Source organism: Hyperolius riggenbachi, chromosome 1, assembly GCF_040937935.1.
Source record: "Hyperolius riggenbachi isolate aHypRig1 chromosome 1, aHypRig1.pri, whole genome shotgun sequence".
NCBI classification, from domain to species: Eukaryota; Metazoa; Chordata; class Amphibia; order Anura; family Hyperoliidae; genus Hyperolius; species Hyperolius riggenbachi.
The window spans coordinates 579,523,565-579,536,865 of NC_090646.1; the positions used below are offsets into that span (position 1 = coordinate 579,523,565).

General features: G+C 42.3%; 1 protein-coding gene across 1 annotated transcript in view; it reads right to left on the reverse strand.

The window, feature by feature from the left end:
• Nucleotides 1–13,301, reverse strand: part of RAD17 (RAD17 checkpoint clamp loader component) — a 48,959-nt gene that overhangs the window by 23,922 nt on the left and 11,736 nt on the right. Inside the window, exons 6-9 of the mRNA XM_068248079.1 lie at nucleotides 12,799–12,935; nucleotides 11,172–11,224; nucleotides 9,939–10,064; nucleotides 4,850–4,919 (exon numbers count right to left, since the gene is read on the reverse strand). Coding sequence (XP_068104180.1) covers nucleotides 4,850–4,919; nucleotides 9,939–10,064; nucleotides 11,172–11,224; nucleotides 12,799–12,935 — 386 coding nt within the window. The remainder of the gene's footprint in view (nucleotides 1–4,849; nucleotides 4,920–9,938; nucleotides 10,065–11,171; nucleotides 11,225–12,798; nucleotides 12,936–13,301) is intronic.

The following is a 13,301-nucleotide window of genomic DNA, read 5'->3' on the forward strand; positions in this document are numbered from 1 at the left end:
CTTTACACATGTATATTCGGACTGAAACAGTCACAATGATGTAACGGCCAAGACTATGCAAGTGTAAAAACAGTTTAGAGAGCATGCACTCTCTCCATTGTCACACATTTATTTATTTATTTATTTATTTTTGAACATTTTTTGGAACATTTTTGATTAACTCTTTCTTCACTAAGATAGACTTATCTGATCTTCACAGACCAGCAGATGCTGGTTATAATGAAATTTATGTTCCAATGTTACAGCTGTATGCCTCTGTCAGTGTTTGATGCTTTTTTGTTGATTTATGTATATGTCCCATTTACAGCTTTTTTGAACTCCTGTATAGCCTGAGGAAGCGGTGCTGTGGCCCGCGAAACGCGTCGCATCTTTAGGAGTTACACTGTTTAATAAATGCATTCTACTCTACCTCAGAGTCTTGTTGTCCACTGCTAGAGGGAGGTAAGTCCACCTTACCTTCCCTCTTTTTACTGTTTTTAAGTAATAGTGGTTTTACTTTTTTTGGCGCCTCTGTTCTATCTGCGTTTGATACTTGTTACAGAAGCTGTTCAGTAACCGCTGTACTGTAACGATATATGAAATCTGCTACACAAAAACGCTCCAAAAAACGCTAGGCATGTTTAGAAAAAGTCTCTAGGAACGATGCAGAAAAGCACAACCCCAGGATTTCGTATGCGGATGTGCCACGGCAGACTCAGATACCACCTGAGTGTAACAGTCGAAAGGATCCAGCCGGCACCATCCAGTGTATATAATTGCTCTTTTATTTTATTAAATGGCCGTCATATAAATAGCGACGTTTCGGAGCAGTGTGCCCCTTTATCAAGCCATGACAGCCTCAAAGTGCAATGAGTAACAAACATCTTATATAATACATCATTAATTTCAAATTAGCGAATTGTGACGTTGCATCCTGCCTCGCTCTGTCGGCGTTCCCCATCAGGTCCGCTCACCGATGGGTGGATACATCCTCCTGACGTCGGGAGGGGGCTGAGTTATTTTGGTGTGTACGCTGTCGTGGACATGACGCTGGTGAGTGCTCTATGTCCATTGGCTCACTATATTTAGAATAAGTCTCCGATCAGGTCCGCATCTGATTAGGCGGAATACGAGTGGCTCCTTGAACTTTGGGGCTTTATGATTCGCTAATTTGAAATTAATGATGTATTATATAAGATGTTTGTTACTCATTGCACTTTGAGGCTGTCATGGCTTGATAAAGGGGCACACTGCTCCGAAACGTCGCTATTTATATGACGGCCATTTAATAAAATAAAAGAGCATTATATACACTGGATGGTGCCGGCTGGATCCTTTAGAAAAAGTCTCTAAACATGCCTAGAATCGCTATGAAATCTGCTTCAAAAACCTCTAGCGTTTTGCGGATATGCTAGAGGTTTTTGGTGTGCACTGGCCCTCATAGCCATAGCCCCCAAACAAGCCTGCAGATCAGATCAGACTGGATTTGCTGCATGCCTGTTTCAGGTGTGCAATTTAGACACTATTAATCACTTTACCCCCACCCGTACGAATTTCTCCGTCCCTTTTTCCATCCGTTTACCACCAGGGACGGAGAAATCCGTACTTCCTGCGCTCCCACCGCTGCCCGCGCTCCCGCTTGCTTATGCGCGCACACCCGCTCACATGCACGCCGCCGCCCGCTCACCCGGAAATCACTGAACGGGAAAATCCATTCCCGTTCGTTGATCTAAGCCCCGCAATGATCCGCTGCTTCTCCTATAAGCAGCGCGATCATTGTGAAAAAAAAAGTTCCCAGTCCCTTTGTACTTCCTGCAAGCGTCCTTCCGGGTCGCATAAACAAAATGTTACTGTGGCCATCTTGTGGCCAAATAGTAAAACTACACTCTAAAGCATTTTTCACATACAAATACATTACTTATACACAAAAAATTAACTCATTACCTTCCACACTCCAATTTTATTTTTTTTTGTAATTAAAAAAATATTTAAAAATTTACAATTAAAAAAAATACATAAATAGTTACCTTAGGGACTGAACTTTTTAAATATTTATGTCAGGAGAGTACAACACTGTTACTTTATAAACTATGGGCTTGTAATTAGGGATGGACGCAAAACTGAAAAAAATGCACCTTTATTTCCAAATAAAATATTGGCGCCAAACATTGTGATAGGGACATAATTTAAACGGTTTTATAACCGGGACAAATGGGCAAATAAATTTCATGGGTTTTAATTACAGTAGCATGCATTATTTAAAAACTATAATGGCCGAAAACTGAAAAATAATGAATTTTTTCCCACATTTTTCCTATTTTCCCATTAAAACATATTTAGAATAAAATAATTCTTGGCATAATGTTCCACCTAAAGTAAGCCTAATTGGTGGCGGAAAAAACAAGATATAGTTCATTTCATTGTGATAAGTAATGATAAAGTTATAGATGAATGAATGGAAGGAGCGCTGAAAGGTGAAAATTGCTCTGGTGCTCAAGGGGTAAAACCCCTCAGTGGTGAAGTGGTTAATGCATAAAAGTTCAGCAGGATCTGGTATGGTTTAAAAGGAAATAAATATGGCAGCCACCATGTCCCTTTCACTTCAGGTGTCCTGTAAAGACTAGATAATCTAGCTATTGACATGTAATACAATTCCAGAAATCCTAAATTTCACTTTATATCACCATAGAAAGTGTCAAAGGACAGGATTGAATCACTAAAATGGGTTATACATACCTGGGGCTTCCTCCAGCCCCCTTCATGCAGATTAGTCCCTCGCCAGCCTCCTCCACTGCCTGCTGCCTACACAATCCGCCCCGGTAACTTTGGGGGCTTACATGGGCGGTCTGGCCGCATGCAACCGTCACAGTCTCGTTGCTGGGAGAGTTCTGCTCATGCGCAGTACTACTACACAGGTGCAGAATGCTCCTGGCCGAGGGAGCACGATGGGCAAGCGTGGCCAGGCTCAGTCTGCACCAACTGGCCAGATTGCGGAGGCTGCAGGCGGCGGAGTACGGCGGCAGTGGCGAGGGGGCCAGAGGAAGGGGGCTGGAGGAAGCCCCAGGTATATATACAACTTTTTTTTTTTTTCTTCGTCTAAGGTACACTTTAAAAGGGAACCTGAGGTGAGAGAGATATGGAGGCTGCCATATTTATTTCCTTTTAAACAGTACCGGTTGCCTGGCAGCCCTCCTGATTCTGTGTCTCTAATACTTTTAGCCATAGACCCTGGACAATTATATGCAGATCAGATATTCTGCCTCAGCTTTTACTGGATTAGCCATATGCTTGTTCCAGGGTTTTGACTCAGACACTACATATGCCAGAAAATCAACAGGACTGCCAGGCAACTGGCATTGCTTACAAGGAAATAAATATGGCAGCCTCCATATCACTCTCACCTCAGGCTCCCTTTAAAGGGCTTGGGAGCTGCAGCCACTTAAAGGACACTGGAGGTGAAAATAAACTGATAAGATTAAAAAAAAATTGCATCTATCCTCCTCCTCCTAGAAATGACTTTTTTAGATATCCCACAGTTGTATTTTATATTTAAATATACTTTTTAAGTTTTTACTGTTTTATTGTTTCTGTTCGATGACACATTAATAGAAGTATGCCAGAGCTAAAATCTATAAATCATTGACCCTTTCTATCTCTATCCTGTTCTGAGAAGCCATTTTCTGCTAGGAAAGGGTTTTATGACTGCAATTCCTTATCACTGAGGGTTACACTGTAGTCTGATCCAGTCCTGACTAGGTTCAGGCAGGAACTGTCACTTACATACCCGATTTTTAAACCTTTCAGGCAGAGGAAGAAAAAGAAAAAAAAAAGAAAAAAAGAACACAGCATACGTCTTATGCCCGCGCAGCACTCACCAATGCTCCGGTCCCTGCGGAGCATCGGTGAGTGGCTGCGCGGGCACAGGACATCTGCGGAGGACCATTAGAAGCCCCAGGTAAGGTCAACTCTTTTTCCATAGCACATAGTGGAAAAAGCATCTGTTTCTGCTAAGTGTGATCCTGTGGGAACCTTAATTGAGAAGAATATGGATATTTCCTTTTAAACAATACCAGTTGCTTGGCAGTCCTGCTGATCTCAGTGGCTGAATCAGACACCTGAAACAAGCATGCAGCTAATCCAGTCTGACTTCAGTCAGAGCACCTGATCTGCATGCTTGTTTAGGGGCTGTGGCTGAAAGTATTACAGACACAGGTTCAGCAGGAGAGTAAGGCAACTGGTATTGTTTTAAAAGGAAAAATCCATATCTGTTTAGGTTTCCTTTAAAGGAAACCTGAGACAACGAAAATAAAAACATGAATTACCTGGAGCTTTCTACAGCACGCTTCAGTCCATGGGCTCCCTCCCCCCACTGCTGCTCCAATCCGATCCTCCATTGGCCGGCCTGGTAAAAAATCTCTACGGGCTGGAAGCGTTTTGCACAGACATGGGGCATGTGCGACTAGGCAAATTTACCAGGGTGGCCGAGGGAACGGCGTGGGAACCCACAGTCCCAGGCAAGTATAAATGCTTTGGTTTGTCTCAGGTACACTTTAACTAGTACACTACCCGGCCTTCCAGGATTACCATTTACTTCACCAAAACAAGCAGTACAGTTAAGATATGACTGATCTAGGAGTGGACACTTGGGTCGCTGTATGTTCTGAGCATTGCACGAGACACAAGGAGGCTTGCATATAACAGCTTATTTTTTTGGAAACTTTTCCTTCTAAACATGGTGGGTAGCTTATTCTTGCATAATTTAAGTTACTTTAATCAATTAGTGTAAAGCCTGCGGTACACCAACCGGAAAATGTGTAATTTGGGAATCCCCACAATACTTATTCATCTTTAATATTTTGTACACACTCACCATTGTTGCCTCTGATGTAGCAATTCTCGTCAGAACTTTCATCATACTGGTTGGAGCAACTGGGTTGAAACTGTAAAATAGGTTTTACTTTAATGTTTGCACACACAAATCACATGGGGAAACAGCTACTGTACATGGGAAACAATCATTGCCTAGTAGAAGTTTTTGAAGAGGAGTAGTAGTGAAAAAAACGCAATGAATAAAATTGCTTATTTTCTTACAATATTTATTTGTAAATGCATGTATACATTATTTAGTCAGGGTTTGCCCATTATAAAATCTTTACTCTCCCCGATTTAAATACTGAAATGTATCACCGGTGGCGACATCCTTTGTCCTGTCAGGTGATCTGTACAGAATGTTTGTTTACCAAGAGATCTAAAGCCAGTAGAAAACATACCTAGTCTCACAGAATGCTTGGGGGAGGGGCAACACACCAATATATAGATATAGGAAGTGTTTCTTATTCGGAAACACTAAAAAAAAAAAAAAAAAAAAAACACAACATAAAAGTGGGTATCCTGAATAATTTACTGCAGACCCGGAGGACACTAATGGGCCTCAAAAACAACGGCGGGCTGCAAGAAGCCCTGTATATAGAAGTAAACACTGCTCACACACCGCCATTCCAACCTGGAGCAGGACCATGGAAAGCCACTCCACATCCAGGAATTTCAAGTAAAGAAAGAGGTTCCGCTCGACCAGTGGAATAAAAAGTCCAATCTTTATTGAAAGCAAAGCATGCTGGACATAGCAAAATAACTCACACGTATCGGAGCCTCACAATCGCTCCTTAGTCATAGCTAAAAAAAAGCTCACACAGGAAAGACATTTTATACAAACATTGATCCATTGGGCGGCACATATTTCCACCAGATACATCTGAGAAAATGAAAATGTAAAGAGACATTGCTAAAATACAAACATTAACCTGTTTAAGAACAATTTTATTCTTAAAACAGTTTGTGAACTGTATGGATATTGCACATATATGATACATTTAAAAAAGGAAGGGGGGGGGGGGGGAAGGAAATGTTCCAAGCGCGAGACAAACATAAATTATAAAACAAATTGACATCCTACCTTGAATTTAACCCATCGGGAAACCGGGTCCCGAGTTGCCAAATCCAGAACGTCTCACGCTTGAGAGCATTCCTCTGATTGTCACCTCCCCTAATTGGTCGCTTAACCTTCTCAACTCCTTGAAATCTAAAGGACTCCAAGCTGCCATTATGACAAGTAGCAAAATGTTTTGAGACCTTTGAACCCCCACAATTTTCCTTTGATGCTCCTCTATAGTGCTCAGAGACCCTGTCTCTAAGAGGTCGTGTGGTACAGCCCACGTATTGCACTACACACTGTGTGCAAAAAATAGTGTAAATCACATTCTTAGTAGCACAATTCACAAACCCAGAAATAGAGAAAGTCTGTTTCGTGTACGAAAATACCTCTCGACCAGGTTGAAGAAAGGTGCAGTATCTACACGTGGGGTACCCACACCTGTATGTCTGTGGTTGATAACTAAGTTCCAGAACGTTGGACAGAATGCAAATTATATACACTAGGAGACAAAATAGAACCGAGTGTATTGCTCCTCCTAGAGGAGAAAGAGCAACCATCTTTCAAAATATCATTCAGCTTTGGATCAAGATATAGTATCGGCAAGCATTTTTTAATAGCCGTTGTAACTTTATTATATTCTAGGCTATATGTAGTTACAAACGAGACCCTGTCTGAATTTCGTGATTTTCTGACAGAATCTTCTAATAAATCTGCTCTATCCCTGCGTTGAACCAAACTGCGCACTCTGTTTAATTGCCATTTCTTATATCCCCTTTCTCTTAACCTGAATTGCAAGAAGCCCTAGATAAGTAAATGTCATCATTTTTACCCCTCAGTTCCGGTGCGTTTTAAATTATCTTTTCACTAGTTAAAGATTTACCGTATATACTCGCAAGCAAGCCGAATTTTTGACCCCCCAAAAGTGGGCCAAAAGTTGGGGGGGGGTCGGCTTGCTTGCAAGTCATGGGTGGGTGGATAGGTGCTGTCCCTCCCCGCTCCCCCCGCGGCCACCGCTGCTATTACCTTAGGCGGCGCCGCTTCCTCTATCCCCGTCCTCCTCCGGTAACTCATTCACAGCAGCGCGCCCCCCGCTGCTGTGATGACGCAGGAAACCATAGAGAGTGGTTCCCATAGTAACGGCATCGCCGCTACAGGAAGCCGCTCTCTATGGTTTCCTCGTCATCACAGCAGCGAGAGGCGCGCTGCTGTGAATGAGTTACCGGAGGAGGACGGGGATAGAGGAAGCGGCGCCGCCTAAGGTAATAGCAGCGGCGGCCGCGGGGAGAGCGGGGAGGGACAGCACCTACCCACCCACCCATACTGGGGCACTATACTAGCTATAATGGGGCACTATACTGAGCAGTTGGCTGATGGTGTAACGGTTAAGGGCTCTGCCTCTGACACAGGAGACCAGGGTTCGAATCTCGGCTCTGCCTGTTCAGTAAGCCAGCACTAATTCAGTAGGAGACCTTTGGCAAGTCTCCCTTACACTGCTACTGCCAATAGAGCGCGCCCTAGTGGCTGCAGCTCTGGCGCTTTGAGTCCGCAAGGAGAAAAGCGCAATATAAATGTTATTTGTCTTGTCTTGTCTTTGTCTATAATGGGGCACTATACTAGCTATACTGGGGGCACTATACTAGCTATACTGGGGGCACTATACTAGCTATAATGGGGCACTATACAAGCTATACTGGGGCACTATACAAGCTAAAATGGGGCACTATACTAGCTATAATGGGGCACTATACTAGCTATAATGGGGCACTATACTAGCTATAATGGGGCACTATACAAGCTATACTGGGGCACTATACAAGCTATAATGGGGCACTATACTAGCTATAATGGGGCACTATACTAGCTATAATGGGGCACTATACTAGCTATAATGGGGCACTATACTAGCTATAATGGGGCACTATACTAGCTATACTGGGGGCACTATACTAGCTATACTGGGGGCACTATACTAGCTATAATGGGGCACTATACTAGCTATACTGGGGGCACTATACTAGCTATAATGGGGCACTATACTAGCTATAATGGGGCACTATACTGAGCACTATACTAGCTATACTGGGGGCACTATACTAGCTATAATGGGGCACTATACTGAGCACTATACTAGCTATCCTGGGAGCACTATACTAGCTATAATGGGGCACTATACTAGCTATAATGGGGCACTATACTAGCTATACTGGGGGCACTATACTAGCTATACTGGGGGCACTATACTAGCTATACTGGGGGCACTATACTAGCTATACTGGGGGCACTATACTAGCTATAATGGGGCACTATACTGAGCACTATACTAGCTAAACTGGGGCACTTCACTAGCTATACTGAGCACTATACTAGCTATACTGAGCACTATACTAGCTATACTGAGCACTATACTGAGCACTATACTAGCTATACTGAGCACTATACTAGCTATACTGGGGCATTTTACTAGCTATACTGAGCACTACCTACCTATACTGAGCACTATACTAGCTAAACTGGGGCACTTCACTAGCTATAATGAGCACTATACTAGCTATACTGAGCACTATACTAGCTATAATGAGCACTATACTAGCTATACTGAGCACTATACTAGCTATACTGAGCACTATACTAGCTATACTGAGCACTATACTAGCTATACTGGGGCATTTTACTAGCTATACTGAGCACTACCTACCTATACTGGGCACTATACTAGCTATACTGGGACATACTGGGGGGATCACGCGGCCAGCGTTTCCTACCCCCGGCTTACATGAGGGTCAATCATTTTTTCCTGTTTTTTGGGGTAAAAGTGGGGGGGTCGGCTTACATGCGAGTATATACGGTACTTTTACTAGTTGTAACATACAGCAGTGTCCGCTGTAAATTTATTATATACAAATAAAGCAATGGAAAACCATATGTCTAGCTTTCCAGTCTTAAAGTGAACCAGAGACGAAGCACCCTCATGTATTTTACCATATATATCAGTGCGAACATTAGAGAAAACACCTACCAATTGTTCAGCTTGCTTCTAATCAGCCCTGATAAAATCTCTGACTGAGCATTCAGTTTGGCTTTGCTATAATGACTCAGCTATAATGATTCCTGAGCAGAGCCACAAGGGGGCAGGCTTGGGCTTGAAAAGCCACCAGAGAACACAGACCAAGCTATAAAAATTCCTGAGCAAAGCCAGACTGAATGCTCAGTCAGGGATTTTATCAGGGCTGATTAGAAGCAAGCTGAACAGTTAAGAATGAAGCAGACAGCAGGGTAGGTGTTTTCTCTAATGTCCCCATTGATATATATGGTAAAATACATGAGGGTGCTTTGTCTTTGGTTCACTTTAAGGTTTATGTGATCCAAGGCTTGTATTTACATGAGCTGGCATATGAAAAGCAAGAGCTCCTACCTTCAACAAAATGGGCTGATCAGTGTCAAGGAGACAGGATGGTGTGTGCAATGAAAAATGAGCAGTAAGGGCATGTTTACACCTAGGGCGTTTTTGCCTTTAAGCACCGGCGATTTTCAAAATCGCCCTAAAAGCACTTGTGCAATGATTGCCTATGAGAGTGTACACATATGAGCGGTTCGATTCCACTCACCAAAGCGCTGCCTGTACCATTTTTGGGGGCGATTTGCCTCAATGGAAGGTATAGGGAATTGCAAAGCGCTTAAAAAACAATTTGTATTGCGATTTCCCCAGTGCTTTCATGAATAAATACACTGTATTTATTCATTTCCAGGTGAAAGAGTTCACTTCCTGTCCTGACTGAAGTCAGGAAGTGGAAAAACAGAATCACTCTGCAAAAGCGCTTAAGAAAGCACTTTATAAACAAAGAAGACATTTTTAAAAAAATGCAGGTTTTTTAGCGGGAGGCGCTAAAAAACAAAAAAAAAACAAAAAGGTCCTACTGCAAATGTTCTGTCCCATATAAACACGGTTTGGGGCTGGGTAGGGTGTACAGTTTGAAGACTAATGAAAACTACAGCTGCACAATGCAACAAAAAGTTGGAAATGACTCACCTGACATTACTGACACCCAGTTCATCCTGAATTTCCTTGGGGAACAACCTTCTTTGATGGCTGTCGCCACTCAAACTGTCTGATATGATGAACACTAGCGGGCAGCGTCCTGTTTTAACAAATTTCCTACAGTGTAAAATAAAGCAGAACAGTTTATGAAATTTGTGCTCCTCACCAGGGCTGTGGAGTCGGAGTCGAGGCAATTTTGGGTACCCGGAGTTAGAGTCAGAGTTGGATATTTCATAAGCTGAGGAGTCAGAGTTGGATGATTTTTGTACAAAATCCACAGCCCTGGTAAGTATTAGACTAAGGAGTCGGAGTCGAGGAGTCAGAGTCAGAGCCATTTTGGGTACTCGGAGTCCGAGTCGGTGGTTTTCATAAACTGAGGAGTCGGAAGATTTTTGTACCGACAGACAAATCATAAACTAAGATATTATTACTGATGCCAGATGACCTTAACAAGCATTAAAATACACAAAGAAAAATTTCAAAATGAAAAGTAATAGTGCAGTTATATTTTAAAGGGTACCCCAAGGTGATGAGATAGACATATGTATGTACAGTGCCAACAAATATGCTGTGTTCCATTTCTTCTATTTCTGACTGAAAGAGTTAAACATCGGGTATGAAAGTTACAGTTTCTCTCACGTTGGACTATAGGATAACCCTCATTGATAAGGTATTACAGGCGTATTACAGAGAAAAGCTTGTAAGTGAAAATTATTTTTTAGCCGATGCGCAGAGACTAATACTGTGGGGTTCTAAAAAAAAAAAAAAAAAAAAAAAGAAGCTAATTTTTAGCATTATAGAGATACAATTGTTTATCGCATCAGTTTATTTTCCCAAGTGTTCTTACTAAAGCTATAAACACGCTTTCAATAAATTTGACCTGGAAAGTTGATTTGTAATAATTTGGTAGCATTCTGGGAATAACTGCTATACAGGCACACTGCTGGCCTCTATGCCAAGCAGCCTCTTCTGTTCTATGGAGATGGGAAGGAGAAGGAACACTGAAAGACAAGGACTACAGCAGAACCACAGAGGTCGGCTGTCAGCGACCCACCAGGATACATCACTAAACAATGTTGCCAGTGGTGTTGGGGGACAAGTACCCACCCTACATTCTCTGAACGATCTTTCTATAAATGATTATTCACGCTGAACAGAGTCTAGTGTGTGTAGGTAGCTTTACTAACATGAAATATACAATGTACATTCTATGTTTCATCTTACCTGAGAATTTCATGTAAACTTGAGGGGTCTCTATAAAATAAATTAGGCATATCCTGTAAAGAAAAGAAAAATACCAAAAGCCTCAGAACAGCTGTAAACACAAAAAACAGAAACAAAATCCTAGGCAGTTAACAAAAACCTGAAACCCCAAATATTTCATGCAGACATAAGGAGGGCACACTGGACCTTAGCAACCACCCCTCCCCCCCAGGTATATTGTAGTATTGAGCAGAACTAAACTTTAAAGAATTTTAGTAACACTTACATACCAGTACTGTACATTAAAACTTTAAAAAGCATCTCCTTGGTGAAACAATAGAGACCACCTCTGAGAAGCCTTGTGTAGAAGTGATTGGAAAAACAATCAGAAATCAGATTGGACCTGTGGGAAATAATCGATTTGTTCAATCTGATGGGAAATTGCATGTTGAGTACCAAACTTAACGGTTTCTCCCAGCTGCCTCTCCACACTTACATGACAGCAGAGGACCCCCTCCTCCCTCCAATGTGATCATACTGCATATGCTGAGGCTGCCAGGTAGTAGGCACTTCCCATGACAGTCCAAACCGTTCGGGCAAAAGCATAGTTACAAGGGGTGAGAGGGTGGGGCCAATGTGACACTTTCCCATATTATAGCAAACTGAAGGGAGGAGCCATGTAGGAAAATTGCTTTTATGTGCCAAGTAATATTTGGTATGATTAACCTATAAACATCTGCTTACAGGCCAATAAACAGAGCCGGTTCTCTGATGAAGCAAGGTGAAACACTTGCGTCAGGCACAGAGACTACAAGGGCAGCATGTTTGTACTGTGTGTTTACATTTACAGCATACAGTCAGAGTTTGAGTAAAAGCAAGAGGAGAGCGAGGAAGAGATCATCATTGGGCAAAAGCAGCTTGTTGCGCTGTGTGAGGAGTCTGACAATGGGTGAGGACGGGGGAGACAGGAGAGTAGCAGTGTTTCATTTAACTTGCACAGCAGAAGGGAGGAGGTGGCACTGCTGTCCTGACCAAAGAGGAATGGAGGATGGCTGACTGGCTGAGTATAAGCAGTTTTTTGTCACAGTAGCATGTCATGTCTCAAGTTGTTGCATAAATATACTCCTTTGCTGACTGAAGCAAAGTAAATTGTCGGGTGCTGTATGATCATTCCAAATCGGAGGGGAAGGGGGCATCCTCACAAGTTTTCCTCAGGCAGCAAAAAGTGTAAAACAAGCCCTGCCAACAAAGGCAAGTAAGCAAAATGTATGTAAATACATCAAGCATTTTATGTATTTACCATACACTACTAAAATGGCTTTAAAATATTTGGAATTTTATTTTTTAGAGACAGGAATATTCCAATTAAAATGTTTAGCTCTCTGTGGGTTACTAGCAAACACTCTAAGCTGACTTTGCATTGCTGCTGTAAGAAACAAGTCTAACATTAAAAAACTACCCCATCTTGGTGGCCAACAATTACAACCATTGACCTATCCCCACTACACAGCGGTAAAAAAGGACCAAATTTTAGATACAAAGCCATGCAGTGAAACCAGCAGATGGCGCTACTAAGGAAAATGACCTTTTTTTTTTTTGTAGATTATCTACATCACTACGCATTTCCCTTGACTTCTATCAAACTCACATCAACAATGATGATTTTTCTGTCTGTACAAGGCGCCTCTCCCACCATCTGCAGCTTGCTGTACTTATTCGCCCTTAGAAGGAAGTCATGAAACTGAGCAGACTGAGACTGGCTGGTGAAAGGCTGGAATCCCAGATCTGTGGAGGACAGGATATTCAGAGTAACATGATTATCAGACATTATACATCACATATGTCCTTTAACTACCGGCTGAAAGGCTCATTTACTGTTCTATGAAGACCCTTATTGCTCACCACTAGGGAGAGGATAGTCATTCCAGTTTACATACAAATTTAATTGGGCCAATCACGTGCACTTCCTGCTAATTTTGATTGGACCAATTCCAAGTTGTATAAAATTATTAACCATCTCCATTTGTCACATACAGGGTAATGTGGCCAGACAATGGATCAATATTTTTAGGGGGGGGGGGGAAGAGAGAGGCATGCTTACCAAAGAGAAGGGAAGCTTCCCATGTCCTACTCACTGGACCCTCCTGAGGT